The 16,255-nt window shown below is 41.9% G+C and overlaps 2 protein-coding genes across 2 annotated transcripts in view; one reads left to right on the top strand and one right to left on the bottom strand.

Moving 5' to 3' along the window:
• The window catches only part of LOC148349982 (uncharacterized), a 56,735-nt gene extending 50,650 nt beyond the window's left edge, over positions 1-6,085 (top strand). Inside the window, exons 2-3 of the mRNA XM_088319981.1 lie at positions 102-1,129; positions 6,020-6,085. Of these exons, the coding sequence (XP_088176107.1) occupies positions 102-1,129; positions 6,020-6,085 (1,094 nt within the window). The remainder of the gene's footprint in view (positions 1-101; positions 1,130-6,019) is intronic.
• Positions 6,086-7,875: 1,790 nt separating this feature from the next.
• Positions 7,876-12,916, bottom strand: LOC148349981 (procollagen galactosyltransferase 1-like). Its single transcript, XM_088319979.1, has 4 exons — positions 12,839-12,916; positions 11,012-11,139; positions 10,141-10,347; positions 7,876-8,389 (listed from the first exon to the last, which is right to left on the bottom strand). Exons 1-4 carry the CDS (start codon positions 12,914-12,916, stop codon positions 8,119-8,121), a joined length of 684 nt encoding a protein of 227 aa, XP_088176105.1. The 3' UTR covers positions 7,876-8,118.
• Positions 12,917-16,255: the final 3,339 nt, after the last annotated feature.

The following is a 16,255-nucleotide window of genomic DNA, read 5'->3' as shown; positions in this document are numbered from 1 at the left end:
TGCAATAGTTATCCTAGACAGAACACAATATATATATGAAGCACACAGACAATTAAACAATACGTCACATTATGAGAAATTAACAAAACCAATATACCCAGAAACAGCCCAGAAAATAGAAGATATCCTACAAACACTTCTAGAAAATGAATATATAACTAAAAAACAAAAACGCTACCTAATAGGGGAAGAGGAAGCCAGACCCCGTAGATTTTACCTGCTACCTAAAATACACAAATCACCACTAACGTGGACTATTCCGTATGAAGTGCCGACAGGAAGACCTATCGTCTCAGACTGTGGCAGCGAATCCTACAGGATCGCGGAATACATAGACCACTTTCTCACTCCACTATCCACAAAACATAATAGCTACATTAAAGATACATATGATTTCGTAAACAAAATAAAACAGATTAAAATAACGCAGGAAACAATCTTATTTACCATAGACATAGATAGCCTCTACACAAACATAAACACGGTCGCAGGGTTAACAGCAGTAAAGCGCTGGATGGAAAAATACCCGGACGACAAACGCCCAAACACAGAATTACTACAACTACTAGAAATTAACCTCACTAGGAATGACTTTGAATTCAACAAGGAATTCTACTTACAGATCAGTGGTACAGCCATGGGCAAAAAATTTGCACCTGCCTATGCTAACATTTACATGGCGCATTGGGAGGAAACAGCTTTTGAAAAATGCGACAAACTACCCACCAATTATTTTAGGTACTTAGATGACATTTGGGGAACGTGGACACATAGCAAAGAAGAATTTCAAAAATTCATAGAAATGCTCAACACACACCATAGTACAATTACGGTCAAACACTCCACAAATGACCACCAGATAGAGTTTCTAGACACAACTACTTATAAGGGACCCTCATTCACTCAAACACAAACTTTAGACACAAAGGTCTTCTTTAAAGACACAGACACACATGCACTCTTACACAAAAACAGCCTTCATCCAAAGCACACCTACAGAGGCTTAATAAAATCACAGTTGCTCAGATTCCACAGAATCTGCTCGCAACGTACGGACTTTGAAAAAGCCACCCAAACCCTTTTCAAGGCACTGCGACCAAGAGGATACTCTAGATCGTTCCTCAGGCAAGTCCGTAAAACATTTTTAGCCACAGGGCAACGGGACACACAGAAAATTATCCCCCTAATAAGTACCTACTCAGAATTTAGCCAAAATGCTAATAGAAAAATTAGACAAAATATAAACCAGACACTACAGAACACAGACATAATCCAAGATTACAAAATCATCTCAGCCTTTAAAAGAAACAAAAACCTAAAAGACTACTTAGTAAAAAGTAAATTACCAGAAATCAACATAACACAAACGCAGGGCCCCACATTCTACAAACAAGCCACCACAGTTAGGAACACCGTCACCAACACAAACTACCTAATTAAACAAACAATCACACCTACTACCGAAAACTGTATATATGTCATAAAGTGTAAACACTGTGACATTAAATATATAGGAGAGACAGGAAATTCTATCAGATGTAGACTAGCACAACACATTTACAACATTAGGAACATTAGACAAAATAATACACATCTTGTCGCCCACTTCATTCAACATGGACTACAGGCTTTAGAAATATGGGGCCTGCAAACAAATAGCAATTAGAATCAAAGGGAAAGACGCAAGGCAGAAAGACACTGGATAGAAAGACTTAACACTCTTTTCCCAGATGGACTAAACGAACGCAGGTGAGAAACGCTCCAGCTTCCTGGATGGCGAGTGCAGAAACTTAGTTTCCCAAGGACCTTCCAAAAAAATTTTTTGGGGGGACCTTAAGAAAGTAAGATTGCTTCCTAACCTAACCCTAACCCTAACCCTAACCCTCACCCTCTAACCCTAACCCTCTAACCCTAACCCTCTAACCCTAACCCTCTAACCCTAACCCTAACCCCTACCCCCAAACCCTAAACCTAACCCACAGGGCAAGCCATATAATCATTTTCGCAAATGAGACGTGTCTGCATTAAAAGGCATGACACTTTACTCAAGTGACCACAAGAGGGAGCTAAAGTGACAGCCTAAATGTGGATGCTTTATTTCAAGTGACCACAAGAGAGCGCTAAAGCGACAGCCTAGACGTTGATGCATTATTTCAAGTGACCACAAGAGGGAGCTAAAGCGACAGCCTAGACGTGGATGCATAATTTCAAGTGACCACAAGAGGGAGCTAAAGCGACAGCCTAGAAGTGGATGCATTATTACAAATGACCACAAGAGGGAGCTAAAGCGACAGCTTAGACGTGGATGCATTATTTCATGTGACCACAAGAGGGAGCTAAAGCGACACCAATCACAAATACAGAGAAACCCTAACCCAAATCCCTAAACCATAACCTTAAACCTATCACCACAACCAAAAACCTTAGCCCTAACAACGGAGCCATATCCAGTACAAATAAAACCACATTACACTTACCAAGAATGACCACCAGGGCGCGCCATATCATCATTTTCGCGTTACTTAGAGTGCGCTTGTATTCTTTCTACTTTTATGCAGACAATTTTTAAGTTTGCCTGCAATTTGTGCATGTAATCTATCATTGAGACTTTAATGTCGATACAACTTACAAAGAAGACTTTGCTTTACCTGGAAAAGACACTTGTGTTCAACAAATGAGACGTGGATGCATTGAAAAGCCTGACACTTGACTCAAGTGACCACAAGAGGGAGCTAAAGCGACACCAATCGCAAATACAGAAAAGCGGCGCAGCAATACGCTAGATCAGGGGTGGGGGAAACACAACTGACAAAAATTACACTAGAGTAATACTATAATACAAGAGACTACTACAGAAACACTAACAAAAATAGCACTACAGTTATACTGAAACACAAAAACACTACTACAGAATGATTACAATGGAAATGCTACAAAAATACTATGAGAGAAATATTAAATAAATAAAACAATTATACTACTAAAAAAACAACCGAAATACTGCACAAAAAAATATAAAACAAAACAATTACTAATACAAACTTGTCAACCTGTACGTTTTTGTCATACAAAGTACGTTTATTATGCATTTTAAGACGTGTACGACGTACAAGAAAATCTGTATGGAAAATTTGTCAATAATGGGTATACACTGACTATCACGAAACAACATATCAAATCAAGTCAGGTCGCCGCGAAAGCCTCTATCCTCCGTATCGTTTTTTTTCCGTTGCAAACGAAGCGAGCGGTTTGATGCTACTGTGCGCATGCGTCTGCCACCTGGGGATTTCCCATCATGCACCATTTTGAAAAAATACGGCGTACGATTATTTTGTATTTGGTGCGGTAAAATACGACAGTTTGTACGGGCATAGAACTGTGGAGGTTGACAGGTAAGCTGATATATGACAATAGAAACGTTACAAAAATACAACTACAATAATACTACAAAAGCACCACCGTTACAACAAAAATTCTACTTTCCAACCATGAAAACACAACATTAACATTATAACATTCTCCAAGTATTTCAACCGCTAGTACGAACCATCATCCCCCCCCAAAAAAAAATACAAAAAAATTCCAATGCCCTCCAACTTAGACAATCCACGAGCATGTGTTGTGCAATCCACAGCCAGGAGGAAAGAAAGAATCCAATTCCTACCTAGAGTAGCGCCACCTTGTTGTGGAAGTGATCAGGCGATGTCCCTCGTTGGCTCCAAGGAGTCCGGGTCGAGGTAGGTAGGTTTAGGTCTCTCTTGAGTTGTTCTGAAATAATTGTCATCAAAAGTTTGAAGTATTTTTTCATAAAGCGTGCAATGCAGTATTCAAAAAAGCATTCCTTTAATACTTCTGTAGTAGTCCGTTTGTAATATTTCTGCGTAGTGCAGTACTGTAGTTTTATTTTGTAATATTTAGTCGTGTTTTACACCAGTATTATAACACTATTTCCTTCTGTAGCATTGTTGTAGGACTTCTGTTGTAATATTTATGTACAAGTCTTTTTGTATCATTTCTGTTGTCATATTTTGTAGTATTTTCTATCGTAGAACTGTTATAGTACATCTGTAGTAATACTGAAGTTGTTTTTGGTATTATTGTCGTATTTTTATATTATATCTGCAGTTGTGTTTTTATTACTGTACTTTTATTTCATAGCACTTTGTAGTGTTTTTACAGTAGTATTAAAAGACCATTTCCTCAGTGTAATTATTATACTGTATATGCAGTATTTTTGTAGTTGAATTTGTTGTAATATTCATTTGTGTTCGTCTTGCCGTAGGTCGCCCACCCTCGATCCGGGTGCCCAGCACCCCTTAAAGCTCTAAAACTCAAATCGGCCCTGCTTCTATGAGCAACAATGTCTTACATGTCGCCCCAAGCCACTTACAAGAGGAACCTGAAATGGCGGCCAACTGTTGCGCCAAGCCACTGGCATTGACGTCGAAACTGAACGATGTGCAAAACATTTTTTAAAAAAACAACGACGATACAAAACAGAGACGACAAATATTTAAAGTAAATCTCACATGAGTTGAATTTTATCCTTTCGTTTCTACGAGCAACGTTATCGGACTGCGGGACCTGAAATGGCGGCAACGTGTCGCCCCAAGATAATCGTTCAATTGATCACATTTACAAAGAAAATAAACGACGACAATACAGAAATGTCATCTACAGAGACGACGAACATTCAAAGTCAATCTCACATGCGTTTGAAACGTTATCCGCCGTTTCTCCGAGCAACATCGTTCGTTCAAGTGCGTCACACTCGAAAGGGGAAAGAGTTTCCAAACAAACTCACCAAAAGTCGTCCTGTTGAGATTTTTTTGTGTTCTTCACGAATCGCCTAATGGAAAAAAAAATCAAGTAGCAATTTTTTGGGTGACCTGCAATGGCGACTGACGAAATGCGCCGCCGAATGGAAAAAAAATTCAAGTTGCAATTTTTGGGGTGACTTGCAATGGCGACTGACGAAATGCGCCGCTCAGACGCTCGCGTTTGAATACGAATGAAGACGCGCTCCGAGCGAAGCGTCACGTGACCGGAAATACGAAGCCTCGCTTCCGGCCGAGCTGGTCTAACCGACCTAATATATTATTTTGTCTTCATTCGGATCATAAAAGGACTATGTAAATACTACAGAAATACTATGATTGAAAAAAAACAATTACAGAATATTTACGACAGAAATATTAAAAAAAAACTACAGTAATATTTAAAAACACTAAAGGAATACAACAACAATACTAGTATGGAAATACTTCAAAAATAATTCTACAGAAATACAAAAACACTACATTTATACTATCATACCAAGGTACTGCTACAGATATATTAAAACAGAAAGACTACCAAAACATACTTCTACAGAAGTATTATGACAGAAATACTACAGAAATACAATTACAGTAATACAATACTAAGAAAATTCTACAGCTATACTACAAAGATTCTTTTATGAGAATACTACAAAAATATGATTGCAGAAATACTATAAAATATCACTGATGTAATACTATAAAATACAACTCTTCAGAATAGTCAAGAATTTTAACAAAAATGTCCTCTTGGCTAGAAAATAATGAGTTGTTACAACATCCTAACATTCATGACATGCATTCATAACAGCATATTCCTATTGTCATTTGATTTTACAGCCCCTGAGACACATCGGTAATTACATTACACCCCTGCAAAAATTGTTCCCCCCTATTAGATACGCTTTTTGATCATTTTGAATTGTGTTTACCGTATACGTGACACCTAGAAATATTTTTCTTTGACATGGAAAAGGAGACTCCAAAAAGTACTAAGCCACGTGAGCGGAAAGCGTGCAGTGGAAAAGAGGCTTGCAAAGACACCCTGTCATCACAAGAGCAATTAGCATGCATGCTAGTTGCCCAACAAGCTGTTTCAAAAACCTTTTTGATTTTCATGATTTGGGGCAGTCGTTTGGAACCCGCTCACTCTCCGAATGAAAGAAAAGCATCAAAAGCGTCTTGTCTGTTTGCAACAGGTGCCCGTCGTGTCGTTCTTGAACGAAACGGCTTTACCGGCCGGCTCGCCGCCAGTCGAGAGCTGATTCCCTTCTAGATGATCTCTTTTTTTTCTTTTTACATTTTTGGCTTTTTTATTTTGCTTTCGAATATGACTAAAACGGCTTCTTTTCCGCATTCGCAGTGTTGCAGAAATGAGTTCTTTGCTGTCCCATTCCGACGCTGAGATTATTATTCAAGCCCTACTCCCGATCTCCCCAAGTCTAGCATGAAGAGCCTGCAGCTGATACAAAATGCTGCAGCGGGGCTTTTAACTAAGACAAGAAAGTTTGATCACATGACCCCAATTTTGGCTAAACAGCATTGGCTCCCTGTATGTTTAAGATGCGACTTTAAGGTTCTGTTGGTATTATACAAAATGATGCATGGACCTGCCCCCTCATATATTTCAGATTGAATCCACCCCTAGGTTCCTGCCTTTGCGCAGAAAATGCCGGTTCGCTAGTGATCCCAAGAGCCGAGAACAAATCCGCAGGTACTGGTACCCTCTGAGATTCCATCTGCAACCTCAGTGGAACGGTTGAAATCTAGGCTTAAAACACACTTCTATTCTATAGCTTTCGAAGGACCAATATTTGGTCTCGATGATGTCTGTGTACTGTCTGTCGATGCCCTTGAGTTTTTCCATGCCCTCATGTAGGTTTTAGATCAGGGGATAGCGTAATAATAGTCTGTTCTATGTACAGCCATTTGGGACTTCTTGTAATTAAGGGCCAAAAAAAGGAAAATGACTCGACTTGAGTTGTCAAGTGTGCAGTCAAATGGATGACAATCCCATTTAAACTAGGAGGGTGGGCTATGACAAAAACAACATTTTGTAAGCAGGGGTCGGGAAGGTATGGCTCGCGAGCCAGATGTGGCTCTTTTCACAAGTACATCCAGCTAGGTTCACTTTTTGAACACATTTAGGCCAGGAGTGTAACTCCTTGTTTCTACCAATAGTTGCAGGAGCGGTAAGAATGGTAAGAAGTATAGTCTTAAAGGATTCTTTCCGTCTCTCTTGGCCAATGAGATTCATCAGAATACGCATGCGAGTGTGATGTCTGCCTTCTACCATGACCTGGATTTTTATCCAAGCAAAAAGTTGGCGCAAATGATCATTAAACATTCTCAAACAGCGCCAAAAAACTTTGACACCACTGGATAACTTCCTTACTGGAGAAGGAAATCCAACAAAGCACTATCTGATTTACAATAGGTAAGTTAGTTTGTCAATGTATCCTTGTCAGTCAAAGACAAAAGGACAGATAAAAGACATAAACAAAAAAGAGAAAAATAAAGAGAAAGAAAAATAAAATAAGAGAGAAATGAAATAAAGACTGAAAGAGTGAGAGACAGAGACAGGAAGAGAGAAAGAAAGAGAAAAATGAGTGTGAAAAATAAAGAGTGGGGAAAGAGAGAGAGAAAAAGAGAAGAAATAAAAATTGAGAAAGAATGGAAGAAAGTGAGGCAGAAAACCGAGAAAGAGAGAGGGACCGAAAAATAAAAACAGACACAAAGAGAAAAAGAAAATGAAGAGGAAAATGTTTAAAAAGCTGAAAAAACTCAAAACTCACCTTTTCAGACTTGCCTATTCTTGACCATATGCCTCACACACTGCCCCTTTTAATTGGCTATTTAGGACTTGCTTGTTTTACTGTCTTACTCATATGTACAGCGACCTTAGGTGTCCTGAAAGGCGCTTCGACATACAATGTGTTATTATTATTATTATAAAACTAGAAAGACAAAAAGAAAGTGTTTTTTGTTTTGTAAAAGAAAAGTACAAAAATAATCATCCTTAAAATGAGAAAATGTACAGTATCTGCCGGCAACATCGGAATCTTTTTCGACTCGACAATCGTTTTGGACATTCAATCGAGCGTCTTCTCGGTGTGTGCGATGCTTTATTTCTATAGGTTTTTGCTTTCAAACTGGAATGAGAAAAAAAATGGATTTTTTTTTTCGAGGTGAAAGAAAAAAACCTCCGGTTCTCATAGTCAATCAGACAGTTGAAATTTCGACGGAAGCCCCAGTCCGGTCCGTCACGTCGGTTCGGTCCGTCGCTGTGCCCGAAGCCTCACAACTCGTCTCGGGCGCTCCAGTCATCCAGTTGGGACTGCGGGACGTCCGAATTCTGGGCCCGCGGGCTGATCAGGGCCTGTTCTTGAGTCTTTCTGGAATTGGCCCGGTCCCAGTCCGTCTTACTGGTCTCATTGTTCCAGACCACCGAGGTCTCCGTGTCGCTGATGTAGCCCTCGTTCCCCGTGTAATGAGTCGGGTAAACCAGCAGGGGCTCCGCCGAGAAGGCTCGGAGGTTGCGCTCCGGGAAGTGCTTCGTATAGTCGGAACTGAAAGAAAAATTGCTTCTTAACTTTCTTGTAGCCATAGACTCTTACAGATGCGCAAGACCCTTTTAGCTAGGCTGCCATGTGCTGCAATTGTCGTCTATAGGGCCAATCTCTTTGCTACAAATGTCACGGTCGCCTTGGTGACCAGTCTGCCCCGCCCTCTGGGCAACAGCTGAAGCAGTTCCACTAATTGTGGGTCTGCTATTTAAGGCTGCATTGTGGGCTCTGCGGTTGCTGGTTCATTACTCTTATACACAATCCCGGTCTGTTATGCTTGTCCTGTTTTAGTCTGTTATGCCTTGTCATGTTTTAGTCTGTTATGCCATGTCCTGTTGAGTTCGTGCCGGAGGAACTCTGTATTGTTCTGTTTTGCCCCGGAGTATTGGGCGACTTTTAGTTTATTAAATAAAACTTATGGATCGTTCTCCCTTCATGCCTCCTGCCTCCGTTCTGGTCCGGTCATCCCTTCCACGTCGCCACGCCTCGTGACAACAAATACACGCCCACTCTCCTTTTCTTAATCTTACATATTTGAATCTTTAAATCTTTATAGTCCTTTCATAGTGAATAACCTGCTTTTAATCCGTACATACTTGTTCCATACTATCCACATAATATTTATCGCGCGACCGTGTCCTTCTTACATAACCATATACTGTATATAGTTTGCTACTGCACTTTTATACATAAATATTTATATTTATACGCTGCTATGCACTTCGAGTTGGATGCAAACTGCATTTTGTTGCTTTGTATTTGTGACTTGTGCAATAACAATAAAGTTGGATCTCATCTAATCTATTCTTTCCAGCTACAGACTGTCAAAAGGAAGGAACCTCATACGACGTACCCTTCGTCCCCAAAGACACCCCTTATTTTCAGATCTTTGGACGACCTAAGCCGCCTGATATACTGAACTACGTCCACGATGAACAAAACCATATTTGCCTAAGGGGACCTAATATATCATTTTCAGTGATCTTACACCCTTTTTGGGCCAAATTCAAGCCCATTTCCCAATTTTTCCAGTACCAATAAGAGAAGAAACCCAGTGCAGCTCAAAAGAATGGGAGCATTAACCTCAGTTTTAAACCCTTACTTTAGCCTCAACCTTATTTCGGAACCTTATATCCGTTTAAAACCCTTAACTTGCAGCTCAAACTTTAGCCCTAACCCTGTTCCAAACTGTAAATCCCAAAATTCATAATATGGAGCTCAAACCCGAGTTCTTAAGCCTACACTTACACCTTACTCTAGCTGTAACCGTAGCCCAACCCTATTTAATATCCCTAAATTCAGTTTATTACCCTAATAGGGAGCTTAAACCTTAGTTCCTGAGGCTAGCCACAATCCAATTTTGGAATCATAAAATAAGTGTAAAACCCTTATTGGAAGCTCGAACCCCTAGCTCCTAACCCGAGCCCAACACTTGACCTGAGAAAGATGGCAACAGATTCTAGCATTTACAAGTAATTCACCAAAAATTCAAGAACTTTTAAAACCTTGAAAACGCAGCATTCAAATTCAAGCGAGGATTTAAAGCCCCGCACAAAACCTGCATTTTGCTTTAATTGTGATCATTTCGAATTGATTTTAAAAAAATGTAACATGTAGATGTCTGCATGTATAGTTATTCATAAATGAGAGCTATTGTCCAGGTCACCAGGATGGGCCCATTGCGGGCCCCTTGCGATTCCAAATGCTGCACGCTCCTGATCTAGATAGACAAGAGAGTGTAGGGCTTTACTCACACGGGATGTTTGTCATACATGACCGGGAGGAACTCATCGACGGGGATGACTTTGTTGAGGGGCCGGGCCCCTAGGAGCTTTCGGGCCCCCGCCAGCGACAGCATGTAGCCCAACGTCCAATAGGAATAGTCGGCCTCAGCGAGGTTGCGTACGCCCGCTACAGACTTCTCCGGACGGTCCACTTGCATGCGTTTGCGACCGATGTAACTGCACAAAATCAAATATTCCCGCATCCGTTATCCCCCATGGCATATTGCTAAGAGCCCAGGCCAGAACAGCGCATTTTCCTCTGGCCTTGTGGCTTTTTTTTTTTTGCCGTTATTTACATGTAAAATGAACCCCCACCCTTTGTCCCCACTCCCATATTGCTGCCAGTGAGGACCAGCAGAAGGCACTTTTTTCTGTCGGTGTGCTGTTCTGGCCCAGCTAAGATTGGAAATGCAGTTGTAGCCATGATCCATTACGCCTAATCCACTATTGCTGAAAGCAGGGTCGGGCAGAGCTTCAGGCTGCCGAAATGTGCCGTTGTGGCCCACCTAAAATGAACTGCATTGTTTGGGCCGTGATCCATTATTCCTAGTAGACTATTGTTGCATGGCAGCTGTTTGCCCTTAAATGAGCAGCACCTGCGGGGACACAATCTGTTATCCGCAGCCAACTATTGCTGTGAGCGAGGGCGGACAGAGGGTGTTCTAAAATGGGAGTATCGGGGGCTACTTTTCTGATTTGGGCTTATCGCATGGGGTACTGGTCCCTACTAACCGTGAAAAACAAGGGATCCAAGTATTTGCATCCTGTTAATTTGGAAAAAGCAGATGAGAGATGCCAAAAGAGGATTGCTATCAAAGAAAGGAACAAAGTGAATTCTCACATGAGATCCCAGTCCAGTCGGTTTGTGGTGACCTCCTGCAGCAAAGCCTGCAGACGGCGCTTGAAGAAAATCTCAAAGCGGAGGTCGTCCTCAATCACCAAGGACGTTCGCAATGCGCGATCGACTATCTGCAAAGTCAAAAAACTTCAGAGTGCGGAAAATGACTTGTACATGTTGTGGATTTGAAGAGGAAAACAGGGAGATCAGTGTTCTGCCAGAAGAGCTATTCACTTCAGATTCCGATTCAGATCTACTTTATTGTCATTCTAGTACACGTGTATACAGAACGAAATGTCGATACATCTGACCCGCACAGTTTCCTTGAATGTACAGATATAGATAAAATGTTGTATTGAGTTGTAGTATTGAGTGCTAATAATATACTAAATAATTATGGCTATGTATAGTATTTTACAGTAGCGCAAATAGTGCAAGAGGAGTAGCCAACCAGATGTGCAAAATGGGCAGTCAGGTAAACAAGTCGGGTAAACAGAACAATAACACTGTAACAATAACGCTGTAAGTACGATAGTGCAGAGAAACAGATGTGCAAGGAGTGGCTAGCTATAAAGAACTGCCAGTAGTGCAAAAAGTCAAACAGAACCCACAGATGTACAGATTAGCAGCAGTTTAGATTTACTATGTGTTTGAGTGACCATTTAACATTCTAATGGCCAGGGGGACAAGACTATTGTGGAACCTGGTGGTCCTGCACCGCACACTGCAGTACCTCTTCCCAGAGGCTAGCAGAGTGAACAGTTCATGATGGGGGTGAGAGGGGTCCCTGATAATGTTCTTAGCTTGGGATAGGCAGCGCTTCTGGCCAATGTCCTGAATGGAGGGAAGAGAAGTCCCGATGATTTTCTCTGCTGTCCTCGTCACCCTCCTCACGTCTGTCAGTGAGGAAGTCCAGTAGCCTTGACAGGCTACAGGGCAAACGCTTCCTGCCGCTGGCAGAGACGACTCACAAAACCGGCCTTGTTCATTAAGGTCATTTGGGCATGAAATGGAGAAGATCATTCCTGGGTTTTCTGTAGCTGTGAAGCCTGATACGCATGGGTTAGAGACATTTCTCAAATTAGGCACCACGATAAAGAATCCGTCGTTTCTCTAAGAAATGACAACGTTGCCATCTCTATTCATCTCCGACTCCATTTTCCCCCACACGCTTTCTCTTTTGTTGATTAGATATGCGCGTTTCTCGGGTCAACAATATCCTATGTTCTTTCTTTTGATTTAATTTTCCTTGCCGTGTAAATAAATCGTAGTTCATAAGAATCAAACCGCGTGCATTATTTATTTGTGCGTCTATACTATTTTTCTATTGGACTGATCGATCATTATCCAAATAAAAAAATCTGTACCTTAAAGCTAAAAATACTAAATGTTGTGAGAATTGCTTTCTTCTTAAAATTACAGGCACAAAAAAAAAAAAAAAAAAGACTATTTGGGAACTCATTCAGGTGGTAAATCGTGAGCACCACCAGCTGGCCGAATCAGTAACCACTGAGTGAAGTTCTAAAAGAATAAATGAATAGTATTTAGAGCAATTTTCTCTTCACTCCAATAGTAGAAAAATAAAGAAATTAGAAAATTAAGCATGGTTTATGATAATGAGATAGGATCGGGTGTCACCTGTACAACTAGACCACTAGAGTTTAATTGTTCATCAGGCTATTTTTACGGAGCCCGAAACACTGATTTGCATATCGCATTTTGTTTTGCATTCTGATTGTCAAAACAATCTCTTCATTCCTTCACCCGTGCCTCAATAAAAAAGTATTTTTTTCTGTTTCCGTCTTTGGCGTGAAGACAAAATTTTCTTACCTCGTTCCAGATGTCGTAATGGGAGAGGAAGCACCGGGAAACTGGAGGGGATTCGGCTAACCAACTGGCTGGAGGCATTCGAGGTGGCAACTAGATGGGCTAAGAAAAAGTTGGGCAGACGATTACATCCTTCCACAGTAGAAATCGCACTAGAAACGGCCACCGGGAGTCTGGAAGCCAGAAGAGACACAACTCCAATCTCGCAACCCGAGGACCCCTTAACATCTTTCTACACCACCAACAGATTTGCAGCCCTAACAGATTCGCCACCACCCCCACCTCCGACAAAAACAAGAAGCAACACTACGACAACTCAGAACCAGGACGAGTGGCCCCCACTGAATGAGACAAACGAACGCGAGGGGACGAGGACAACGGGGAATCCCCGGGGGCTCCCGAGACTCGGAACCAAAACCAGGTAAGTAAAGACAATTTTAACTACACTATCTCTCCTTCAGACAGATCCTGCGGTCTCCCTCGGGACCTTCGCTGAGGGAGAAACCTATCAGTCCCGTTCAGTGGCCTTCACCTAGGGGGACGGACGAGCGCGAAGGGACGAGGGCAACGGGGAGGCCCAGGGGGCTCCCAAAGCCACAAGGAACACCAACAGCTCGGAACCAGACCCAGGTAAGTAAAGACAATTTTAACCACACCATCTCTCCTTCAGACAGATCCTGCGGTCTCCCTCTGGGACCTTCGCTGAGGGAGACACCTATCAGTCCTGTTCAGTGGCCTTCACCTAGTGGGACGGACGAGCGCGAAGGGACGAGGACAACGGGGAGACCCAGGGGGCTCCCAAAGCCACGAGGAACACCAACAGCTCGGAACCAGACCCAGGTAAGTGGAGACAATTTTGACCACACTGTCTCTCCTTTGGACAGATCCTGCGGTCTCCCTCGGGGACCTCCACTGAGGGAGACACCCGAGCCCGAGGGAACGAGGACGGCAGGGAGTCCCACGGGACCCCCGGAACCACAGGGAACACCACCGAGACAGGAAAATGGAAGAGGAGAAGAAACCTTTGGGCGACAAGACGACAGGTGTCCCAAGCCACTTCCACAAAGAACACAGAGGCCCACGCGAACCTCCAATCCTGTCTCTACAACCCTAACCACACACAACCCCAGCCACAGCCTCTTTCACCCAAACAGACATCCAAGAACACCTCGGAAGATTCAGGAATGGACACTCACAGCCGTCAAACCAAATCTAATTTTGGGAGACTCCAATCTCTCGGGGATAGAATCCTACTCCAGAGAGAACCTCCAAATTGACAGCTATCCCGGAGCAACATTTTACCACATGGCACATCTTCTAGAAAAAACTCCACGGAATTACAAGGTACAGAGGGTCATTCTGTCGGTTGGAACAAACAACAGGGAGCAACAACCTAAGAAGACAGCGGTTAAACAGCTCCAGATGATGGTAAAAAACACCAAGGCCACCTTCCCAGCAGCTGAAATCTGGATACCGCTGATCAACTACTCACAGCAACTAGAAGAGCTCCATAAACTCAACCTGGAGGAAATCAATGACCACATCTCGAGGAACATGCCATGCCTCCCAAAACTCCCAGAACGGGACTTCCACACCACCGAGGACGGGATCCACTGGACAGGTAAGACGGCAGAAAATATGTTGGAACACTGGTTACACAATTTAAACTAGACACCCCCACAAACCCAAATAGGGAGGGGTATAAGAACATCATTCTACTAGCTCAGAACTTCACACCTACACAAAACCAGATTAATGTACTCGAAAAGGGCTTATCGTTCGTCCCCACGGTAGATATTAGGAGGAGGCAAAAGGAAATTCTGAGAGGTGAACTACAAGAATTCCACCGAAAGCTTAAATTAGCAGCCTTCTTCAACAAGTCAGAAGATTTAGAACAAAAACATTTCATACCAAAATCTAATTGGGAACCAAGCAACAATCAAATCCCTAACATAATAACACAAGTGATTGAGGATAACCAAAGCCTAATTAACACATTAAACCCGCAGTCTCACAGAGACAAAGATAACCTTAGCAAAGGAGAATGTGAGGCTCTCTTTCAATTGGCTAACAACAAACAGATAGTTATTAAACCAGCGGACAAGGGAAGTGCAATAGTTATCCTAGACAGAACACAATATATATATGAAGCACACAGACAATTAAACAATACGTCACATTATAAGAAATTAACAAAACCAATATACCCAGAAACAGCCCAGAAAATAGAAGATATCCTACAAACACTTCTAGAAAATGAATATATAACTAAAAAACAAAAATGCTACCTAATAGGGGAAGAGGAAGCCAGACCCCGTAGATTTTACCTGCTACCTAAAATACACAAACCACCACTATCGTGGACTATTTCGTATGAAGTGCCGACAGGAAGACCAATTGTCTCAGATTGCGGCAGAGAATCCTACAGGATCGCGGAATACATAGACCACTTCCTCATTCCACTATCCACAAAACATAATAGCTACATTAAAGACACATATGATTTCGTAAACAAAATAAAACAGATTAAAATAACGCAGGACACAATTTTATTTACCATGGACATAGATAGCCTCTACACAAACATAAACACGGTCGCAGGGTTAACAGCAGTAAAGCGCTGGATGGAAAAATACCCGGACGACAAACGCCCAAACACAGAATTACTACAACTACTAGAAATTAACCTCACTAGGAATGACTTTGAATTCAACAAGGAATTCTACTTACAGATCAGTGGTACAGCCATGGGCAAAAAATTTGCACCTGCCTATGCTAACATTTACATGGCGCATTGGGAGGAAACAGCTTTTGAAACATGCGACAAACTTCCCACCAATTATTTTAGGTACTTAGATGACATTTGGGAAACATGGACACATAGCAGAGAGGAATTCAAACAATTCATAGAAATCCTCAACACACACCATAGTACAATTACGCTCAAACATTCCACAAATGACAACCAGATAGATTTTCTAGACACAACCACTTACAAGGGACCCTCATTCACTCAAACACAAACTTTAGACACTAAGGCCTTCTTTAAAGACACAGACACACATGCACTCTTACACAAAAACAGCCTTCATCCAAAGCACACCTACAGAGGCTTAATAAAATCACAGTTGCTCAGATTCCACAGAATCTGCTCGCAAGATACGGACTTTGAAAAGGCCACCCAAACCCTTTTCAAGGCACTGAGACCAAGAGGATACTCAAGATCTTTCCTCTGGCAGGTCCGTAATACATTTTTAACCACAGGGCAACGAGACACACAGAAAATTATCCCACTAATTAGTACCTACTCAGAATTTAGCCAAATTGCTAATAGAAAAATTAGACGAAATATAAATCAGACACTACAGAACACAGGCATAATCCAAGATTACAAAATCATCTCAGCCTTTAAAAGAAACA

The sequence above is a fragment of the Urocampus carinirostris genome, chromosome 16 (genome assembly GCF_059441175.1).
Source record: "Urocampus carinirostris isolate Australia breed hairy pipefish chromosome 16, RoL_Ucar_1.0, whole genome shotgun sequence".
Lineage (NCBI taxonomy): Eukaryota > Metazoa > Chordata > Actinopteri > Syngnathiformes > Syngnathidae > Urocampus > Urocampus carinirostris.
Note: the sequence above shows the minus strand (reverse complement) of the source record. Positions and strands in the feature narration are given on the sequence as shown.